The sequence below is a fragment of the Lepisma saccharinum genome, chromosome 9 (genome assembly GCF_977018435.1).
Source record: "Lepisma saccharinum chromosome 9, izLepSacc3.1, whole genome shotgun sequence".
Lineage (NCBI taxonomy): Eukaryota > Metazoa > Arthropoda > Insecta > Zygentoma > Lepismatidae > Lepisma > Lepisma saccharinum.
Genome location: NC_139237.1, coordinates 65,985,057 through 66,009,629, shown reverse-complemented (window position 1 = coordinate 66,009,629; position 24,573 = coordinate 65,985,057). Strand labels below are relative to the sequence as shown.

The 24,573-nt window shown below is 41.5% G+C and overlaps 1 protein-coding gene across 1 annotated transcript in view; it reads right to left on the bottom strand.

Moving 5' to 3' along the window:
* The window catches only part of Argl (Argininosuccinate lyase), a 65,377-nt gene that overhangs the window by 32,670 nt on the left and 8,134 nt on the right, over positions 1 to 24,573 (bottom strand). Inside the window, exons 3-6 of the mRNA XM_083129081.1 lie at positions 10,635 to 10,721; positions 9,536 to 9,619; positions 3,691 to 3,822; positions 441 to 541 (exon numbers count right to left, since the gene is read on the bottom strand). Of these exons, the coding sequence (XP_082985207.1) occupies positions 441 to 541; positions 3,691 to 3,822; positions 9,536 to 9,619; positions 10,635 to 10,721 (404 nt within the window). The remainder of the gene's footprint in view (positions 1 to 440; positions 542 to 3,690; positions 3,823 to 9,535; positions 9,620 to 10,634; positions 10,722 to 24,573) is intronic.

The following is a 24,573-nucleotide window of genomic DNA, read 5'->3' as shown; positions in this document are numbered from 1 at the left end:
CACTTTAAATTGTGAGTATTTTCGATTGGTCTATCTGAGCATAAAATGGCTTTTATGGAAGAACATATTGTAATTATTTCCATTTTAAAAATATGGTATAATTATGATTTTTCATATTACATCTTGAAGAACTTCCAAATTTGAGAATGCTAGTGAAGTATATATATTACATGATAACCTTCTGGCCGATTCAATTATATTAACTAGGTTTAGACACATTCAAGTGGTTTAACATCAAAAACTTTTTAAATATGCAAGTATTTGCACGTCTTTTTAATAGTACAATAGTTTCATATCTCATTTCTAAAATCAGCATCTTAGCCTTCCAAATCATTAAAAGTAGAAGTAATGTTTTATAATGTGTGTTCCATGCAATAATAAACGCTTTGATAGTTCAATATAAAAGGGATTAACTTTCGGGAAATAGTTCGTTAGCCTACCTCAAAATCCAGTGACTCCACAAGATAGGTTGTGCTCTCTGAAGATGAGTGTAGCCAGGCATCATAATGTCTAACCCCTCCACGGAATGTTGAACCAATGCCTGAAATATACTCATGAAATGTAATCCACCTACAGACAAACTGAAAGACAAATTAAATGTGAGTCAAGATGGTGGCTCGAAGATACTGTGTATTTTAGTAGAAAGCTGATACTACTTTCAGCGATATATTTATTATATTACGTCGCATTCTAGCTAGTCGTGACGATGAGAAAGAATAGATGAAATAATGAATATACACTCCTTAATGAACACCTATGCTCAGGCTAGAACTCAAGGGGGCCCGCATGATTTTACTCAGGGAGGGCAGGGTCACAGAAACGTTATTACTACTACTACTACTACTACTACTACTAAGGTTTTTTTAAAGTTACATATTTGTAATTTCCATATTCTGTGCATAACTGTATACTGACAAAAAAACTGTTTTTTATAGTTAGATAATCAGTGTAAAATAAATAATAATAATATTAATAATAATAGTTGCCGTAACGTACGGCCTGTAAGTCACAGAAAACAAGATTTTTTAAAATAAAATATCGCTACAATTTCACCATTCAAATTCAGTGGCGGTCCCTCCATGGAACAGAGGGAACAGGCTGTTCCCTTCTACTTATCGCCCTTTTTAGCTATTTAAATTATCTATAATTACATAATAAGAACACTTTTTTCTTCCGAAATCAACACGCCGAAAACTTTCACCGTGACTGGACGTTTGTTTACTTCACCCACCCTCGTCGTCCCACGCTCTGCTGTTTGTTGCCGAGTATTTCCGACCACGCGCGAAGGTAAACGATCCTCATGGTGCCGCGGAAGCTGAACTCTCTAGCTGTTCCCTACGAGAGACATAGCGAATTCGTTTTCCTTCGAGTTTTTGCTATGTGCTAAAGTTTAATTGCGTCGTAGTGGTAGTTTTGAGTGTAGTAAGTCTATAGTTTCCTAATCTCATTGCAAAATTGCGTCTGTCATTCATAACGAACTGGAAAAATTTTCTACAGTCTAAGCGTCTGCTAAATGCCTTGGCTAACCGCTGCGAAATAGCTTCCGAGGGAACAGCTCGCATCCACCTGTTCCACCAGCCCCAAGACGCACGCAGCGGCAGGACAGCGAATGTTGCGAGTGTTGTATGATCGACCGGCTGAAGACGAAAGATTTTAGTTCATTGAACTTTACAGAAAAGACAGCAAACCAACACCTATCCTAACCGAAATAAAACCTAAAACTAAATCGTACACAAGACATTTTCAAACAAGTTACTACAACTCTGTAACTGTATACTCTTCCAGTGGCAAATTATTGTTGTCCTTGTTTGTTCCCGAGAAGGGAGTTTGGAACAGTTCGGGTTTTGTCACAATTTCTACAAATGTAGTGGGCGCATGGACGTCCGCAGGATTTTTTCCAGGGAAAGCAAAGGAAGGCATTTTTTTCCAGGGGGGACAAGCAAGGTACCTTTTCCCCAATAATAGTGTTGAACCCTCAAAAAAACATTGCTTAAATTTGAATTTATCATATTCATGCAATAATTAACACATATTATTGTGGCTGAAATGAAATTATATGTGACAAATATATAATTTTTGGTTGACTTTCATTTTCCGGAGGGGGCGGACAAGGCCCCCCTTGCCCCCCTTCTGGACGCCCATGAGTGGACGTCATAAAAAAACTCGGCCATCTGATTGCCATTATTGCATTGAGGACGTTTGAATTACAATGCTCAAGTATAAAAAAAATGTCAACTTAATCTACAAATAGAGAGATGAAACCGGTTTCGACAAAACATTTTTTCTCTGATCACTCATAAATTGCTTTTATTAATGTTTCCTATGTTGCGCATCAACAATTTTGTTTTTAATGTTTTCTTTACATTATATCATATTTGCTTTAACATTGGTATTTTCATAATTTTAACGTGCTTCATGTATGTGACTGCTGAAATTTTTTAGCATATGTTTCGTATGTTTATTTGGTTCATTTGAAAAAGGGTTGAATTTTACTTGGTCTACTGTATTATATTACGATAGGTATGGGAGGGGAGGGGGCAAGTGCATGTCACCTGTTCCCCTGCCTGATTTAGCACCGCACGCCACTGTTGAAATTACATTAACTCTTTCCAGAAATCTCAGGGGCGGGGGGGATAAGTCCCCCACCCAGCTCCTCCTTGCGGGCGCCCTTGCTAGAACTGGAACTAGAGACTAATGTGCTTGGAAACCAGGATAGACCGAGGAAGGAGGAAGACCGTCCAGATGTCCAGAACTAAGAACTGGGAGATCATGACAATGTTTAACAAATTTTCTTTTTTTTCTTTTTAAAAAGCACGGGTCTTTTACATTATCTCTGATGAAGTTTGTAATGTGACCTTCTTAATGTGGTGTGTATGTCCATGCATGTCTTGTTTGTTTGAGTATGAGGTTTTGTTTTAAGTGCACTATATGCACAGATAGGTTAATCTGGACTGGACCTACAGTTTAAAGAGGTATCCGAATTACTATGTGCCTTCACAGGAAATCGAACTCAGGACACCTTGATTACAAGGAAGCGACGTTATCGTTACGCCATCGGAGAAGTCCTCCCTTTAAACTTTTAAAGTTTCTCACGGGCTTTACGCACCTTATCTTTCGGGTAAGGATTTTAGATAAGGGGAATTTTCCTTGTGTACTTGGAAGGGTACATGAGTTACTTGCGACGCACCAAGAAATTTTAACTCATTCATTCATTCAAAAAACTAACAACCAATTGTCAAGTGAGATTAGATATGATGGGAATCGCAATCCTATTTGACGTCTAAAAAGGTGATCGCTCCGAGCTAAGAAGGAAGAGAACACCACACAGGTTTAATTGTTTGAAACAAACAAACTTTCACCTTTGCACAAAAATGGATTCCACTTATTCCACTTGTAAAAGCTAGCAGTTAAAACCGTTTAAACTCTATTGTACAGAAAAGACTTGCGTGTTTCTCCCAATCTGCAAAATGCAGCACGTCTCAAAAACATATATTTTCTTTTAAAGAACTCAGTAGTAAGAACCTATAAAGTTCGAAATTTCTCACCACAATCAATTGCTTCTCTAGTCCTCATAGTCCTCCCTGCAGATCTAATAAATCTATATTTAAAAAAACAACAACTAACATTTAATACATTATATACAAGCTTATTACATAGTTTAACTGTAAAATTGAAGTTACAAATACTTACCTCAACTAATTCTATTAACAAGTGATTCAAGATGTCCAGGTGACGCCTCAACCACAACCTGAGGTCTGTTGTAACCTGATCATTTCGGCTTCTTCCTGTGTGAAGTTTGCTTGCAACCACACCGACGAGTTCCTGGAAAGAAATATATATATATTGATGCGTTCACACCCAAGTGAACGTGGCGTAGTGTCATGGTCTGGGTCAGGGGCGCCGACTTGTCAAAATTATTGGGGGGGCTCTGTTCACTGAAGTAAATTAATGAATGACTCACTCCCTTCCTTTTTTAAGTTTTGGCCTCAGTGTTCGGAATCTCATAAAAGCCCATGAATTCCTCAAAAATATCAAAATTTTTATTCACAGTTCGAATGCAGAATATTAATAATTACTACTAATGCAGCTGCTATTTATGAAAGAAATGATAAGTCAGACATTTTAAGTGTGAAGAAAATCCATAAAAACAAGCAAATATATTAAATTTATTGAAATAATCGAAATATGAAACTCATTCAAGGAACCGCTTTGATCCAGAGGTCTCGGGTTCGAGTCCCATCGAGGGCATGGGTGTGTTCTAATGTCCGCAACAGACATATGATGGGTTGCAAATAACGAATATTTAACAGTTTTATTGAATTATTTACATAAATGCTAACACAAAAAGCAGGAAAATAGTTTTACTTGTTTGTTCTTGCTACAATATTTTACTTTTTAAATTTAATTTTGCAATAATAAAAGAATAGCATGCACACTAAGATATAAAGTGACATACACAACAAAAACATATGAACATGATTTAAAAATAAAGCAAAAGTTGCTCTACGCACTGGGTTATTTCTTTATGAACTCATTACCGAGCGGTCTCAGGTCCAAATTATGAAGCACAGTTTGATGTATGTGGAGTACCGCTAAGCTGCTTAGTCTCTTCTGCCCCATTGTAGATCTCAAATATGTCTTCAGTCGGCGAATAGCACTGAATTAACGTTCGGCTGTGGCTGTCGTCACTGGCACAGTGCTGAGGAGCATCATGAATTTGGCTCCTGGAGAGTGCTGTCTTCCAAAAGAAACTTCCTTATGTCACGCATGGTAGTTAGAACCACTTTCTTCTGTTTGGCGATATCACCAAGCATGGACATGTGTAAGGAGAGCCTATCGGCATCCAAATCTTGTCGAAAGAATTCTCGCGTTTGCTGAAAATTTGTTGTGCAACTGTTCACAGCTGAGATGCATTCTTTCTCTACGGCTGTTACTTTTTGTAGTCCTGTAGATTCATGTCCTTGTTTAACACATGATTTTGCTGTGTCACACACGTCAGTGTATATTGATTTATAATACTATTTTGGAGTGAAGAACTTGTGATGATGTTTGGCAGCATCAGGATTTTCAAGTCTCTTAGGGACGTGACTTTGCCGGGGCAATTCTGGCCCATCAACGAGGCTTGATTTGCCCTCTGTGCTTTTCAGCCAGAACTGCTCAAAACCCATTCGCTTTTCTTGAAAGATGTCAGTCAAGTATTTTAGTTTTGATTCCACTTCTGTAGCACCAATGCGTGGAGACTGAATCTTACAGTTTACCTCTTCTATTGGACCCACCACATGGCAGTAGAGGGAGAGAAAGAAAAATGTCTTGAAGTGAAGCAATGTCTCTAGGTATCCAGCACATTTTAATGCTGCGTCAGTAGAATCTTCTTCAGAAAATTTCTCAAGAAATTTGAGAAGGTTTTCATAGTTCCTTAAGATCAGTTGCATACTGGAGGCTCTCAACGTCCACCGACGAGGGCAAAGTGGTCGCAGTCCAGTATAGGCAGCCTTCTCATTCACATTCACATTCTTTTAGGGGATTCCCAAACAGTCTTTAACAAGTCGTTGGCTAAATTCATTATGTCTCTGATTAATATATGTAAAATAGTAAATAATAATTATATACTTAGTATATAGTAATAAGTCATTTGTTTTGCTGTCTCCGGTCATAGCCCCCCCAAAGTTGATGGTTTAGCGGTCTCAGCCCCCCAAAGTTGATGGTCTAGAACATTTCAAATGTGTATTTAAAGTTAAGTGCATGTGGCACAATTCCGAGTAAACTTTACAAGAGAAGAAAAATAATACATTAGATCCTCTTGAGCAAAATTATTTGGGGTGCTCTGCCCCCACATCATTAACATTGGGGGGCTTTGCCCCCACATAATTAACATTGGGGGGGCTCGAGCCCCCTTAAGCCCCATGGAGTCGGCGCCTATGGTCTGGGTCTGTTTTGCTTGGTATGGGCTCCGGCCATTAGTTTTGGTCAATAGCAACATGAACAGTGGTGTTTATGAGGACACTTTAGACAATAGCATGCTGCCCACACTGTGGTAACAGTTTGGAATGGGCTCTTTTCTCTATCACGACGATAATGCACCTGTCAATAATGCAGGGTCCATTGCATCGTGGTTTGAGGACAATCAGGTGGATGTGCTTAGCTGGCCTGCTCAAAGTCCCGACTCGAACCCCATAGAACATCTTTGGAATTAAATGGAGCGTCGGTTACGTGCCAGATGCACTCTACCGAAAACCACCCACGAACTATTGACGATGCTACATGGTGAATGGAAAGGAAATCCACCAGCAACAATATCCCAGAACTTACAAGGGAGGTTATCTAAGTGTCCCCCTTCGATTTCCATGCAACTTGGCAGATGTATAGAGGGACCCAAAGGAAGAAATATGTTTGTTTTTTTTGTTTCGGCTAAAAAACGGTTTTAGGGGGCAAAACCTCCCTCAAATATCAAGATGAAGACAAATTGATCTGACCCCAGTGTCGCCCTCCGATTTCCGTGAAACTTGGCAGGTGTATAGAGGGCCCAAAAGAAGAAATACGTGCTTTTTTTGTTTCAGCTAAAAAATTGTTTTAGGGGCAAAACCCTCCCTCAAATGTCAAGATGAGGAGAAATTGAAGTGGGGATCTGACCCCGAAACCACGTAAATATGGCATAGGAACAACACACACATATAATTGGATCACATACAGCACAGAGCTGTGTTTGCCAGTGATATGCACTTCATATCTCAAGTGTCCCACTTGTGTATCTGCCAGTACTATTAGCACAGAACTTCAACCGCCATCGTCCTTCAGGATAGCATTTACGTGTGGTACCGACCATCCTACAGTTCTGTGCTGTGTGTGTTCCAATTATATGTGCGTGTTCTTCCTATGCCATATTTACGTAGTTTCGGGGTCAGATCCCCACTTCAATTTCTCCTTATATTGAACTTTGAGGGGGATTTTGTCCCCTAAAACAGTTTTTTAACTGAAACACAAAAACATGTATTTCTTCCTTTGGGCCCCTCTATACACCTGCCAAGTTTCATGGAAATCGGAGGGAGACACTTAGATAACCTCCCATGTTAGTGGAAATCCTGCCCCGAAGAGTAAATGCTGTAATAATAGCGAGGGGAGGTCCGATATCTTATTAGTTACCTCGCTGGTGTCTGGAATGAACAGCACTGTGTCTTTGATGACTTTTGGATATATACATATAATATATATGCTTGTGTGTGTATATACACACTTATAATTATGGTCTGATTTGTGGCGTGTTTGTTTTAGTCAAAGCAAGAAATGTAATTTTCATTTATTCCATGTGGAGTAAGCATGTTTTCAGAATCTGTATTATTTTTCTGTAGTTTTGTAGTTATTAATGTTATTGTACTTGTAGCAACCAATATATTTCTTCCTTGTCTCTTAGGGATTGTATCGGGACGAGAAAGATGCCTGGTTATGGTCTCGAGTTGTAAAAATGACCTCCCGATTGCGTAGTACTCCCTCTGTCCCATAATTATAGTCCGGTATGCCAAAATGTTAACTTTTTATTTATGTTCTTTTGGATACTTGATCGGCCAATTTGTACTGATCCTTGAGTAATAACGTTGTATGACTCATTCCCGTGTTTCATTTTCTTCTTCTGTATACACCAACGTCACAGTTTGCATATCGGACAATTATTATCGGACACCAAACAAAAGTGTACCGGACAATAGTTATGGGACAAAGGGAGTAATAAATACATATAGTACAGCATCCTCCCCACAAGCTAAAACATTTGCAACCCAAAAGTGGAGTTCCTCTGATGATATTATCAAAATTCCATTTTGTAACCTTTCCCTACCCTCCCACCTGAAGTTGATATTCTTGTGATATATGTTCAAACTTTGCAACTACACCACAATTTAAGTAAGCCTTGGGTCATTCCATGTCAAATCATCCAGTATTTTGTGAAAATGTCACCCACCAACCCCGATTTTGATGAAATTCGGTATATTGATAGAATTTTTAATGCTGATTACAAAAGTAATATATTTTTTTCAGATTGGTCAAGGGGTTCAAAAGTTACGCGCTTTATAAAATCTCCGTGTACGCCACTTGCGGCTCCACTTTCAATGACACGCATTAGGTTATAAATGATGGTATCTTCCCTCAGGTTTGCTGTAGAAACTTCAAGTTTCTTTTCTTTTGTTCAAAATAATGTAAGCTTTCATTTAAATAAGGTTTCAGATGATTGTATTAGTAACCATGTATTTTTATGTATAGTTCCATGTATTATTTTAGAAGAAAAAATGACTAAATTCAAGAGCGAATTTCGTGCAATGCCGCCCCCCCTTCAATTTCCCCCCAATATTATATGTAGGTAGCTCAAAGTATGTACGAATGTGTGATGGAAAAATTGGGATGGGCGGTTGAGAGACAGGGTGATAAAAAAATCATTTGCAACAAATGACATTAAAAGTTAATCTTATTAAAAATGCTTATGTATTTTGCACAAAGCCTGAAGTACAATATGTTTTAAGATATAATATTAAAAATTTCTGTTCACTATGTGTGAAGGTAAGCATAAGCGTAACCTGGCGAGCGCGAATGGAAGCATTTTCACAATTTTGGTTGAAAGAATCACAAAGTTTTCCATCCCATAAATATAGTGTCCAAGATTATTTGCTAAATACATTTGAAAAATCACATTTATTACTCTTTATTTGTTTGTTCCTCAAGTGCCAGAAGGTAAACAATATATATTTAACTGGTAAATTTTAATTAATTTATACATTTTGGAGGGGTCAAATGTTCCATTTGCCCCCGCCAGATTACGCCTATGCTTACCTTCACACATAGTGAACAGAAATTTTGAATATTATACCTTAAACATATTGTACTTCAGGCTTTGTTCTAAATACATAAGCATTTTTAATAAGATTAACTTTTAATGTCGTTTGATGCAAATTATTTTTTATCACACTGTCTCTCAACCGCCCATCCCAATTTTTCCATCAGGCATTAGTACACACTTTGAACTACCTACATATAAAATTGGGGGGAAATTGAAAGGGAGGGCATTGCATGAAATTCGCTCTTGAATTTATTCATTTTTCTTCAAAAAAAAATACAGGAAACTATACATAAAAATACATGGTTATTAATACAATCATCTGAAACATTATTTAAATGAAAGCTTACATTATTTTGAACAAAAGAAAAGAAACTTGAAGTTTCTACAGCAAACCTGAGGGAAGATACCATCATTTATAACCTAATGCGTGTCATTGAAAGTGGAGCCGCAAGTGGCGTACACGGAGATTTTAAAAAGCGCGTAACTTTTGAACCCCTTGACCAATCTAAAAAATATATATTATTTTTGTAATCAGGATTAAAAATTCTATCAATATACCGAATTTAATCAAAATCGGGGATGGTGGGTGACATTGCCTGGATGAATTGACGTGGAATGACCCCCGTTCAGCTTTTCAATCTTAGTTAACTAAGAAATAACTTTGTAACTTCAAGTTAGTAGTATAGCTTGAATACTTTTCAGACACATACACACCTTCAACCTCCGTTCGTTCGCTGTATGCACATCTTCGTCAGAAGGCTGAATTTGGAATTCCCGGTTCTTCCATTCTCCTGCCACCTGTTTACGGAAAAGGTACAAAGTCATCACACATAGTGCAATAATCTTATAGGTGTTATTATGACATAAACCACAGCGTTCGTGGGATTTTAACAATGAACTCAGGGCTGGAATTCAACGTAATTTTATATTTCTCTTTTTATATTTTAATATTTACCTTTCTATGTAATGGTTTAAATGTTGTTGTAAACATGGTTAAGTGGTAGAAAAGGCTACAAAGCCTTAACTTCGCCATGATAAACAAGACACAATAAATAAATAAATAAATAATCTTGGTCTGTCCGTGCCTAACTAGTGTTTGTGCCAAAGTCGGACTGGTACTCCGCTATTAACTTTAAATACATTCATATACCACAGAAACTATCCGGTAGGTGCTTCTAACAATAGTCAAAGAAATATTAACAATTTTCTTTTGGAGCCAAATTATCGTTATGCACCTAGGTAAAGAAGTATTCCAATCCAGCGTACGACCAGAAGTGGGAGGATTGTTGGAGATTGGTGTTATTTGTGAGTGTCCTTCCATCAATTTCATCATATCATCACTCATCCTCATCGTCGCGATTAGCCCAAAGTTAAAAAACGACGTAAAATATCCTAAACCAATCAATCAATAAAAACTAATCATTTACTTTGTAAAGATAAATTTCCTCTTGTCTCTGCAAGTGGTGCACTCATCGTTCCTCACAAGACAGCGTAGCAACTCTACCAGAATTTAGATCAACCTAATTCCTCCATCAACACTTTTAGGCCCTCCCCGATCGCTGTGGCCTTGTAATAAAGGGGTCTATGTAGAGGCACAGTTGTCACAGTGGTTCAGATACCACTCTAAATTGCATTGCTTGATATTCATAAGAGCAACAAAAGAAAGAGAAGGAAATGTTATCATGAAAGCAAAATAAATTTGAAAGTATAAGCGTATAGCTATAACTTAACTTCATTTTCCCAACAACGGGACAGATAGAAGAATATTGTGTGAGTGAATCAATGTTTTCAAGCACCATTTGCTTTGCTTTACCTTGTCTAGGCCCTCTTGAATGGCACTTTCTTCATTGGGTGTCAAAAGTCCAACATCCTTAAGTGCATTTGCATATGCTTTACTTCCCTGAAAAGGCAACATAAAATGTTATTTCACTAGAAATATAAGAAATGATGCAAATGACATTGTCTAAACAACTCCACAATTCAATATCAGTTGAAAGTATTAACTACAAATATATGCTCCAGGTAGATTTATAAATGTTCACCTAAGTGTAGCTTCGTACATCATAGGAGATTGGTGAATTTCTTATTTCTCCTGTGTACAATTAGTCTTGTGTCCATAACCAAGGAGGGTTGGTGAGGATCGCGATTCGCGACTAACAAGACAAATACCACGTGCGATGCAAAGTTGCCCCATCGAGATATAACTTCACTATCAGATTAAAGATGAAAGATTACTAATGAAGAAAAGGAAGAACATATACATTACTTTGCAGGCTTCAACCGATTACATACACGAGTGAATCAAAAAGTAAGTTATACCCCCCTGTAAAAAGCAAACAAAACACATTAGAAAGAAAAAAAAATATTGGACGAAAACTCATGAACATTTAACTTTTTTCGACATAGTCACCAAGGTGTTCCAAGCACTTTTTGTATCGTGTGACCAGTTTTTCGATTCCTTGGGTGTAAAAATTCCGTCCAATTTCTTTGAACCACTTTGAGACTGCTTCCTGCACTTCCTCATCTGATGCGAAACGCTGACCCCCTAGGTCTAGTTTGAGAGAACCGAAAATATGGTAGTCACAGGGTGCCAAATCGGGGCTATAGGGAGGGTGAGACCACACTTCCCACTTGAATTTCTGCAGTAAATCCTGTGTGACACCAGCTTTATGGGGGGTAGTGTTGTCGTGAAGAAGAACAACCCCATCACTCAATCTTCTGGGCCTTCGATCTTCAATGACTTTTCTCAGCTTCTTTAAAGTCTCACAGTATGTTGCGGCATTGATTGTTGTTCCTCGGGGCACAAACTCACTGTAAACAACGCGTTCGGAATCGAAGAAGATCGTCAACATGACCTTTCGAACCGTTGGACAGGTTTTGGCTTTTCTTGGTGGTGGCGAATCCTTGTGTCTCCATTCCATGGATGCCCTCTTTGTGTCGGGAGTGTATTGGTGCACGCAGGACATAGTGGAGGCGATTGGGTTCCAAAACCGAGGGGCAAGGTGCCAAAATGGGAGGGGCAAAGACAGTATATTTCCCTTTGTAGATAAGATTTAGTATAGTGTGGGGGCAAAAGTGGCAAAAAGTAGGGGGGCAACTGCCTCCTCTCCCCCCTAATCGCCGCCACTTTCTCCTGTGATGATTTTGCTCAGAAACTGCGGACCATCCGTGGAATAACGCAGAAGAAATAACAGCTCTGCATCAAAACGTTGATTTTTGTGCCCGTCGATTAACAAGCGCGGCACCTAGCGAGAGCACAGTTTACGATAACCCATCTGATCACGAATTAGACGCACTACCATAGGATATGTTCAGTTCACTTGCAATCTCTTTAATTTTCACGCGGCGCGGTTAGCAACAATGATTGCATTCACACGCTCCGCGTTGTCGATAGTGTTCACAGTTGCAGGCCGCCCGACACGCGGTTCGTCGTTCACGTTCGATCTTTCCTCTTCGAACATCAGGAACCATTTTGCGCCAGTGGCGCAGTCACAGGGGGGCATTGCCCCCCCAAACTTGGACGGAAATCGATTCTAGGGAGGGCAAGGGGGCAAATATTGACTGCTAAGGGCAGCTGCAGGGGACACAGAGGGTCATTTCCCCCCCTCTCGATTTCAAATTTTATGCAAATAGAAATACATTTAGTAGATAGTAAATGTACCTTTGACTGCAATTCTGATTTCTTGACCAAACGACCGCCAAAACCTCAAAAACTCACTTTCTCTCCACGTTCCGCGCCTCATTTATTGCGCTGACGATGTTTCACGGCGCAAAAAAGCCGTGATGAGTGAAAGATGAGCTCTCATCCTCTCATCCTCTCATCCTCTCATCCTCTCATCCTTGAAGGACCAAATGTTTGTAGATCGTGACTTTTGTAAACCTTTTTCTCGGGAACGATGTGGCACACACATACACACGCGCGCGCGTGTATTATTTTCTCTCCACGTTCCGCGCCTCATTTATTGCGCTGACGATGTTTCACGGGCGCAGAAAAGCCGTGATGAGTGAAAGATGAACTCTCATCCTCTCACCCTTGAAGGATGAATGCACCTTATTGTAATTTTCCAAATCCCGGTCAAATGTTTGTATATCGTGACCTTTGTAAACCTCCCTCTTTCGGAAACAATGTGGTGCACACACATACACACACGCGCGCGCGTGTATCATTTTCTCTCCACGTTCATTGCCATCCGCTTCCGCAGTGGACGACTCCACCCTCGGCAACCACAAACGGCAACAAACTCCCCGAACCTAATTATCTCGCATCCGCTTCCGCCCGAAGCGAATCTGTAAAAGGATGCGAGGAAAAAATGATCGAATACCATGATAAACACGCATGAGGTGGAACTGTCAACGGGGTTCATTGCCATCCGCTTCCGCAGTGGACGACTCCACCCTCGGCAACCACAAACGGCAACAAACTCCCCGAACCTAATTATCTCGCATCCGCTTCCGCCCGAAGCGAATCTGTAAGAGGATGCGAGGAAAAAATGATCGAATACCATGATAAACACGCATGAGGTGGAACTGTCAACGGGGTTCATTGCCATCCGCTTCCGCAGTGGACGACTCCACCCTCGGCAACCACAAACGGCAACAAACTCCCCGAACCTAATTATCTCGCATCCGCTTCCGCCCGAAGCGAATCTGTAAGAGGATGCGAGGAAAAAATGATCGAATACCATGATAAACACGCATGAGGTGGAACTGTCAACGGGGTTTATTGCTAGGACATTGACTATAGCGCTCATTGTGTTTTCACCAAGGGGGTCGCGTGGGATGGGGGGGTTCCTATATAACGCACCAGTTTCTCTTTTTGTACATCATTATCATAGTGAACCTCAATCGTGGCAGTTCAGTATTCTTAATTGTTTGTCTGATAGTATACATATATATCATCGTGGAAGTTTTAGTGAGCTACAAGTTTTATTTTGAAGTCTCTCTATCTTTCTTGAAAGGTGAACGTCAATTGTGGCAGTTCAGTATTCTTTAATTTGTTTGTCTGGCAGTATACATATATATCATCGTGGAAGTTTTAGTGAGCTACAAGTTTTTTTGAACTCTCTCTATCTCTCTTGAAAGGTAAGTTGTTTTTCAAGTGTTTTTTTTCATCATATATTTATTTTGTTTTGCGTCTGACACACACACACATATTCAGAGGAGTCATAAAAATTGACACACACCTCCTACAACAGTGCACACACTGATCGCGTCTAATATATATATATATATGCACTTGTGGAAAGAAAAAAACTGTCTAGCATTTTTGATCTATTTTTTTTCCTTCTGTTTCAGTGCGCTTTCCCCTACCACCACCAACCCCAAAAAATTTCTCTGTATATATAAATAACAGAGAAAAAAAATGGAACCGCAAGCAGGTCCCTCCGGTCTTTGCGGGAAAGTGGCATGTCGTAACTGTGGAAAATTAATTTCGAAACCTAATATTGCTAGGCATTTGAAAAAATGTCGTCTACCGGAACATGATGACGCCCCCCCGGCAAAAAAATCTCGCACTGATGCAGAAGAATGGGGTGCTTTGAATAAAAGCGCACGCATCATGACGTATAAATCTGGAAGTGACGAAAAATGTGACTCGAGTACCTTCCTCGACAATGTGAAATCGCGGGTAGTTGATCAACTAGGGGATTGCCTCGTTAATGTTGCAATTAAAATTCATCTCGTCTTGACCCTGCTGTATGAGAAAGTTGTCTCGTCCGAGTCAAGCACTTTCAGCTTTTACGTAGGGTGTGAAGGCTTACATGAGGGCAATCACGAGGATCTTGACGAGATAGTGACACGGCTTTTTGAGCATCTGACACAAAAACAAGAAGTGTTTGAAGGTCGAGGAAGTGGATGGAGTCTTTGCGGTCGCAGCCACATGTTAGAGTTTCGAGTGTGCAATTTCAAACCCTTACGCAGTGCTCAGAAAAAACAAAAACAAAAAAAAAAAAAAAAAAAAAAAGCAAAATGCAGTGTTAAACATACAAAGTAATGATCAGAAGAGTTTCTTATGGTCTGTCATCGCCGCATTACACCCAGCTAATAATGTTAACCCCGAACGCCTGTCCAATTACAGACGATACGAGAGGAAATACAAGAATGTCATGCGAGGAATTTCCTATCCTGTGCCTCTGAATGAGATCAATCAATTTGAAAAAAACTATAGAGAGGAAAAAGGAGAAGATATCGATATTTCTGTGTTTGGGGTTGACGATTGCGACAACATTCGTGTGTTAAGACCTGCGAGAAGCCAGAATAATGTAATTCGACTCTTGCTTGTAGATGGTCGTTACAGTTTGATACGGAATTTCTCACGATTAGTAGGAAGACAGATGAGCAAGCATCACGATAAGATCGAAATTTGCGATCGGTGTTTGAGAATTTTTCGCGTGGGAAAGAAGATGAAAGAACAGCACAAGTGTTTTGGCTCTGTGAATGCAGAACCCGAAGATGTCATGCCGGAACCCGGAACCAAGATGAAATTTCAGAAACACCAGGCTCTTCTCCACCATCCTGTCGTCCTTTATGCCGATTTTGAAAGCTTCCAAGTTCCCATGACGTCTTGCGACCCTGATCCCTCTACCTCAAGCACGATCCAAATTTTTCACCACGAGCCTTGCAGTTTCTCCATCTACGGAGAAAAATTAAATGATGTCATCTTGTATTGCGGACCTGATGCGGCAAAACATTTTGTTAAGAAGATAGCGGAATGCGCGGGAGAACTTGCACCCAGCCTGAAAGGCTCTTACGTTTCTCCACCTGCTCTCACGACGGAACAACAACGGAGACATGACACGGCAACGAAATGCGCGGAGTGTAACCAGGCTTTCACCCCCGAAAATCACAAGGTCGTACACCATGACCACCAGAATGGATTATTCCTGAACACGATCTGTAATTCGTGCAATCTTAAAATTAAGGAGTCGCATTTCGTTGCCGTGTTTCTGCATTACACGGAAAAATACGATACGCATCTGTTCGTCAAGGAGTTGTACAACATCACGACTCGAATCAGCATCATCCCGAGAACGAGCGAGAAGTATATTGTGGTGAGAGTGTGGATCCCTCTCGAAGAAGGAGGAAGCGTGGAAGTGCGAATCCTGGACTCTTACAATTTCCTGTCCTCCAGCCTGGCCACCCTTGCATCTCAACTTGGCGACGAAGATCTTGTGGCCACCAAGCAAATGTGTTTTTCGGGGAGAGATGAGAATTTGAATCTGTTGCGTCGCAAGGGTGTCTACCCCTACGAGTACGTCAACGATTTCGACAAATTTGACGAGACGGAACTTCCACCCCGGGAGGCATTTTATTCTCATCTCACGGAGGACGTCTGTTCCGAAGAGGACTACGAACACGCTCGTAGTGTGTGGACGGCCTTCAATTGCCAAACTTTTCGTGATTATCACGATCTCTATCTTAAATTGGACGTGACACTTCTGATGGACATTTTCGAATCGTTTCGCAAGAGATGCATCTCGATCTACAAGTTGGATCCTGTGTATTTCTTCACGACGCCGGGATTGACTTGGGAATCGATGATGAAATACACCAACGTGGAACTGGGTCTCATCGCAGAGAAGGAACAGTATGCCTTCATGGAGAGTGCGATACGTGGTGGCATCGTCCAATGTCCTCGACGCCATGCTCAGGCAAACAATCCTCATACGCCTGGTTACGATGCATCGAAGCCCAACACCTACATCGTCTACTGGGATGTCAACAACCTGTATGGCCACTCCATGTCCCAGTGTCTTCCCATCAGCGACTACGCGTGGATGACCGAAGAGGAACTCTCCTGCGAGGATTTTCTCAACTGGAGCGAAGATAACGAATGGGGCTGTTTCTTGGAAGTGGATCTCGATTATCCCGAAACACTTCACAAGAAACATCATGGATTGGCCCTGGCCCCCTCCAAAGAGAAGCCACCTGGAGGATCGGAGCCAAAACTCATACTAAGCATGGAGAACAAGCGGAATTACGTTCTGCACTACCGACTCCTCCAATTCTATGTGAGTCACGGCTTGCAGCTGAAGAAAGTACATAGAGGATTGAAGTTCCGACAGAGTAGGTGGCTCGAACCCTACATAGCCGAGAACACGCAACGCAGAGCGCAATCGACATCGCCTGCAGACAAGGATCTGTACAAACTATTCAATAACGCCATCTACGGCAAGACGATGGAGAGCGTGCGTAATTACATCGACGCAACGTTGGTCACGGACGAAAAGAAATTTGAGAAAATTGTCGCGTCCCCCTATTTCAAAAACTTCACCATTTTCGACGAGAATCTAGTATTCGTCGAGAAGAACAAGAAGCAAGTGATGCTCAACAAGCCGATTGCCATAGGTGCCACCGTCCTTGAACTATCAAAATTACACATGTACCAATCGTACTACGATCAGTTTCAACCCTTTTATGGAGATAACATCCAAATATGTTACATTGACACGGATAGCTTCATTTTTCTAATCCAAACACCAAGCCTCGAACATGATCTGAGTTCGATGAAGCATCTTTTTGATTTTAGCAACTTACCATCAGGCCATCACTTGCATTCGACAGAAAATAAAATAACCATAGGAAAGTTCAAAGATGAAGCGGCTGGTAATTACATCAGCGAATTTGCGGGGCTTCGTGCCAAAATGTACTGCGTCAAGATTGCAGAAGAAAAAGAGATCAAGAAAGCGAAAGGGGTAGGAAAAATAAGTACCAGCAAATTTAGCATGAAAGACTACAAAGAATGCCTGTTTCAAGGTAAAAGACAACTCAGCACCGATCATCGCATTGCGAATAAATTACACGAATTGTACACGACGCGCGTAACCAAGGTCGCATTGGATGCCAGAGACAACAAGTTACGTGTTCTCGATTGTCAAATCCACACGAGAGAGTGGGGCCACTGCAATGGAAGCGATAAATGTGACGTGTGTTAACCGTAACCCCATAGCCATGAAGTCCGCTGTGTTTTTGCCATTCTTCAAAAACATACGGAGGAAAAGAGGGGCCCTCGGGCGATGAAAAGTTGGAAGTTGTTATTATGTCGTTAAGCTCGCTCTAAACGAGGCTTATTAAATTCAACTCTTACTTTTTTTCTTCTTCATCCTGATCTAATGACATAATTTCATGTTCGAGTCTTTGAATTGCATCGCCGCAGATAAAATCTTCTCTTCTCTTTATTCGATCTACAAAGGGGCACAGCATATAGAAAATTTAAATAACTAACAAGGACAATGAATCTCTTTGGTTTCCGGAAACAGATCAACATGGAAAGTGCACCACCAAATTCCAATAACCTCTTACCTTCCGTGTTACCTAAACTCAACGGTCTGTTGATCATTCACCTCAACAGCATTTGGACGAAACTGAATGACGATGTGGGCAAGATGTTTTATGTTTTTAATAACAATTTACATTTCTACGAAATTCCGATCGACGGAAAACTTCAAATCACCGTGAATCCGGAAAACGCAGGCGAAATCAAAATTTCTACCGGCAAGAACATTTTTCGAATTAAGCACGACAAGATGCTTTCTAACATTACGTACGATGTGTCTGCAGGAGATTATCTTTACATGGAACTCCTCGGAGATTACGACAAACTTATTCCTCTCTTCGTAGAATTACGAATCGTCTATCCTATTATAAATAACCGTTAACCAAAAATGCCTAACGACATTTTCGGCAACACCAAGCGTGTAGACCACGCAGAAGAGATTCTCATGTTGGACATTCGAGTTAAGAAGTTGAGGACCGATTTGATCGCTTTGCAGGAAACCTTAAACAAAAGTTTAGAGTCGGAAATCGCTACGCTCCAAACGCAATGTCTCGACCCCATTCTGAAAATCGATTCCGAACTGAAGACGCTGATAAAAAATTATGTCGACGTACCTTCTTACGACAACGTTCAAAATATACAGTTGAGCGTGGATTCGCTTCAAAATGATTTGGCCAAATTACAGCCATTTCAATCGAAAAATGAAGATTTGGAAAAATTGAAACTCGAAATCGAAGAACGAACTTCCGCAATCGAAAAGAATTTCTCCGAACTTCAAACCGTGGTGAACGATATTGATGTAGAACGCTTGCATGTCGTCGTTTCCAAATTACAAGAAGAATTCACCAGCACGTTGGAAGAAATTAAATCCAAGTTACAGACTTTGGAAGATACCATGACGAACCTACCATCGTCGGACGAACTGCAGGTCATCGGTAAAAGCGTCGCGAACATAAAAATTCAATTGGAGGCCTATCAAGATTTCGAACACATTCAAACCACCATCGCTACGCTTCAGGCGTCCTTGGAATTGATCAACGAAGAAATTAAAAATATTCACGCTGAAGCGAGAGCGTTGACGAGCATTCAAGACACGTTGAGCACGGTTCAGCATAAAATCGAATATTTAGAAAATTTAAACGTCGAATCCAATCTTGCTCATTTTCATCACGTACTGGACAACATACAGGGTGACTTGGAATCGTTACGGATGAGCGTGCCTTCGAGCGAAGATTTGGAAAAATTGAAAACGGCGGTGACGGCACTATCCGAATCGAGCGACATCAAAAGTTCATTGAGCGATCTCGAGAGTAGGGTGGCCAATCTCCCCACCTACAAAGAATTGCACGCTTTGAAAAGGAACATATCTCGAATGCTGAAACGACTGGAAACGGAAACGGCGAACGTGGAACAGATTCGAGACGAAATCAGTTCGCGGGTGTCGACGCTGCCCACTTCGCAGAGCGTCGCCGATCTTCACACGCAGTTTACAGAGATGCGAAGCATCGTGAACGATCTTACCGAGAAGAGCTCGAAATTGAATCAAGTCGAGAACCTTCAGAACATCGTCGTCAACATCAGAGATCAAGTCGGAGTGCTGGAATCCACGCAGGAATCGACACTGACTTTTTTCGGTGCCAAGTTGCAAGAACTCAACGAAAACTACAAGCAGTTGAACGTGGAAGTGAAAATCAAACCGTCGTTTTCTGCCGTAACAGATACCATAGTCGAGCATTTGCTGCCCATCGAAAATAAACTCGGACAAGTTCACAGTAATCTGCTCGGCGTCGACACTAAATTCGCTAAACTGCATTCTCTGCAAGCCATCGAAATCAACAGCGTACCCAATCAACAGAGAATCTCCACGTTCGTCGAAGGTAACAAACTGTACATGTTGCATCCTTATCATCCGTACTACAAGTTTCTCCTCGATGGCACGATTCAGATAAACGAATTTTCGTACTGGTCTCACGGTAGAAAAGCTAGCGTTCCCACCATGACCTTGATATCGAATCGTGGTGTCCAGAAAGCAGGAAACATTCCTCTGGCACGTTGGAACGAAACGCGCAACATATATGAAATACACGAAGACGAAGATCTTACCGTTTTCGACGTGAGTGCCGGCGATAAGCTGATCATTCAAAACACGAGCGAAGTGCCACCCTCTTTGAATCCCATCACGCTTGTGCTTCTCTTGAAACGTAATCTCTAAAAAAAATGTCTAGGCAAGCCATCGTCGAAGAATTGCATAAACCTGCACACCGTAACTACGAACGTTTGGCTGTGGTAACCAAGGGCATCGACGACCTCTGGCAAAGTGACCTCGTGGAGATGAGTAGCGGCAATTTGAAAAACGTACATAAATTGAACAAGGGCAACAAGTACCTTCTCACCGTCATAGACACGTTTTCGAAATTCGCATGGGCTCTACCTTTGAAAGCCAAAACGGGAACATGCGTCACGGAAGCATTCAAATTAATTTTTCGCGAAAGCGGCGGCAGACGACCACGGTTTCTGCAAACAGACAAGGGGAAGGAATTTTACAACGCCGTATTCCAAAAGTTTATTCAAAAACACAAGATTCAACATTATTCGACCTTCAGTCACATCAAAGCCAGCATCGTGGAAAGATTCAATCGAACCTTGAAAACACACATGTGGAAACGATTCACGCTTCGGGGAAATTACAAATGGGTCGACATCCTGCCGGAACTCGTCGACACCTATAATGATACGGTACACAGAACGATAGGCATGAAGCCAGCTGACGTTACGAAATCTGACGAGCAGCGTTTAATTTCTACAGTTTACTGTCCAAAGTACACACCCACGACAAAAAAAACTAAATACAAAATTGGAGACCGGGTGAGGATCAGCAAATTCAAACGCACCTTCGAGAAGGGATTCACAAAAAATTGGAGCACGGAACTTTTTACGGTGGTTCGAGTTTTACCCGGAAACCGACACACGTATATAATAAAAGATAGTAGCGGCGAGATTTTGAAAGGAAGATTTTACGAAGAGGAACTCTCTAAAACGAAACACCCCGACACGTACCTCATCGAGAAAGTATTGCGTAGGAAAGGTGACAAACTGTTTGTCAAATGGCTGGGACTTCCGGAAAAGAGTTGGATCGACGCGGACGAAGTGATCTTGTGAGTACGTGGAACGTGGTGAAGCGTCTACCGGATCCGGAAAATCAAACAAGAAAAAAAAGAACGGTGAGTTGCTTCCCGACAGCATCCGCTGTCTGATCGTAGGTCCTTCGGGGTGTGGGAAAACGACACTGCTCGTGGACAATTTTCTCCTCGCACCGAATTGGTTAGATTGGAAGAACAGGCACCTGTACGTGTTCTCGAAAAGTTTGGAGCAATCCAAATACCAGCAACTAATGAAACTGTACGATGGTCTGGACATTGCAACGTTCGCCTCGGAAATAAAACTACTCGACGATTGTCGTGAAAATTCAGTTGTTGTGTTCGACGACGCCATCCTGGAAAATCAAAATGAAATTCGCAACTTTTTCACGCAAGGTCGTCACAAAGGAATGGATTGTTTTTACCTAGCTCAAACGTTTTCCAAAATTCCAAAACAGTTAGTGCGCGACAACGCTAATTTCATATGTTTGTTTCGTCAAGATCACACCAACCTTAAGCACGCGTACGATGACTACGTAGGCGGAGACATGAACTACAATCAATTTTCGGAAGGCTGCTGCTCTACTTGCTGGAACGGTGACGATTTCGGATTCGCGACGATCGACATGACGAGGAAACCCAACGACGGAAAATACAGAAACAAAATCAACGACTTTCTAAACGTTGCAACGTTGTGAGAAACGACGTATATAAATAAACGTTATGACGAAACGAAAAATCGAAGACGAAAATCTCAAGCTTCGCGATTACCTCGCGAAACGCTTCAAAGGTTGGAAATCCGAGAATCGTGGATTCTACGAAGAGAAGAAACGTCAGGATCAACCCGTGATCGATGCCATCAGCGGTCTAGGTAAAGAAATTAAAAGTGTCACGGAACAAAATAAAAATTTGATCAACGAACTCGTACCGCTCGCAGCTAAAAGTTACGCTGTACCCACGCCCATTTCGAGCATTCCTTCGACGCCGTTCGAACTGAAGGATGCACCGGCACGACGTCGAGCCATTGGTAGCACATCTTCGGATAAAATCGAGTTGGGGCCTTTGGCACGAGACTACCTGAGTACGGGGAAATTCGACAAGGATGAAGTGTTCGGATTGTATCCTAGCATGGAAACCAACGAAGGCGGTGGTGTGGTGTGGAAGATTGGGAAATCGAAGGTGACCTTCGAAGGCAACGACATTAAAGTCAATTTAGGCGACAAGGATAGTTGGAACAGGTATCCGGGTACGGTGGGACTGTGGGAACTCGTCGCCAAAAACCAGCCGAAAGATTACACCGACGAAGATTACCAAAGTTACAAGGAAATTCTGATCATGACGGATGCCTTGTACCAGAACAACGACGCCTCGCAGAATAGGGTGAAATCGAGCAGCGGCGAGAAGTACAGGAATCTCATCAAACCGATTTGGAACCAGGTCAAAACAGGCAGCGGCGTCAAACGCTACAACACGTTACCCAAAGAATTCGTTTGGGTGGACGACGTGAGGAAGCTCGTGGACCGATTGTTGGTGATAGCCGGCGAAGAGAATGCAGGCAACCGTAATTTCTACAACGAGAAGGTTGGCATCGTGGACATGATCAGCACGAAACTTTCCAACTTCATCGTGAACGACGACAAGGGCATAGGTTACCTGATCAAAATCATCAACACGCTGCCTCCGAAATTTTGGAACGTGGCCGAAGGAAAAGGACTCGTGAACGACATCATCAACAAGTTACCTTTTGAGATGCATCTACCTGGCTACCAGTACTGCGGACCGGGTACCAAACTCGAGAAAAGATTGGAGAGAGGAGACAAGGGTGTGAATCTGTTGGACGCCGCATGCAAAGATCACGACATCGCCTACAACACCACGCAGACGGATCTGGATGCACGTCACGAGGCAGACAGAAAGTTAGAGCACGCAGCTTTCGAAAGGTTCGTGAGCAGAGACGCATCGTTGGGTGAACGGGTCGCCGCACTGGGTACCACCATCGCCATGAACACAAAACAAAAATTGGGGTGGGGTATATAAATAACATACAGTAAAAAAAACAACATGGCTTGCATAACTGATTTGCCGCACGAACTACTATCTAAAATATTCAAAAAGGTAGTTAACGGGGATGTTAATAAACTTGTGATCATAGCTAAAGCGACGCCGGCATTTCGAATTCCGTGTGAAATAGTTCTCAAGGACCGTCTTCGGGAGATCAGTGGAATGAGGTGCGGTGATCTCGGCACTCTTCTGTCGGCCGCGGGGAAGAAATTGAACGAGAGGTTGGACGAACTGCACGAGGCGAGGCAGGGGAGAAGACGGTATACTGATGATTGGCGTAAGTCCAAACAGGAAACTGAAGAAATCATCACGCACATCATCGCGTTCTCCGAAGCACGAACTTTCTTCCTCTGTTAAAAAAATCTTCGATACAAATCGTGAAAAAAAATATATATAAATAACACACATCGTGAAAAAAAATAATCTTCGGTATATATAAATAACACACATCGTGAAAAAAAAATTAAATTTCTCTAACACGCACACTGAAAATTTCTCTTCTTCGATATGACAACTGAAAAAATGAGTGACCTCCAAGCATTAAAACAAATGCTAAATTTGTCAGTCGAGTATGTAAAAATTCAGGAATTGGAAGTCGACAAACCTTACACGATAACTTCCGGTTCAATCGTTTCTACCCAGTATGGTCCCAAGGTGTGTCTGTTGCTCAACGGACAATACAGTCTATTTTTACCAGATCGATACGCTATCATGTTATCCGACGAGAAGCTAGCTATCTTAATCGAGAACAAAACTCGAATCGTGTACAAGAGGACAAAGGAACTTCTTGGTAAGAAAACAAAGCATGTAATAGAATTTGTGTAACGGGGCTACGCGGAGTATATATAAAATAACATCTATTAAAAAAATCTCAGAACATTTATATATAAATAACATACCGTGAAAAAATAACACATAGAGCATCAACATGAAGCCCAAGGGTGTCGTGTACCAGATACCATATTTGAATCTAAAAAATCTAGGTGCCCTCGATGGGTTACTCACCAAGAAACAACGTGAGAAGAAACGTTCTTGCTTGTCGAAAGGACACGGAATGAAATTGCTGCTCAGCACACCTCAATTGAAAAGATTGCAGCGTTCGCGGAAACAGCAAAAGATCGGAGGTTTCATATTCAGCATCCCGGCCATCCTAGCAGCATTGGGGGCTGTTGGAAGTTTGGCTGGCGGAAGTGCCGCCATCGCGAAAACCGTCATCGACTCGAAGAAGAACAAGGCGGAATTGGAAGAACAGAAACGTCACAACCTGGCCATGGAGAAGA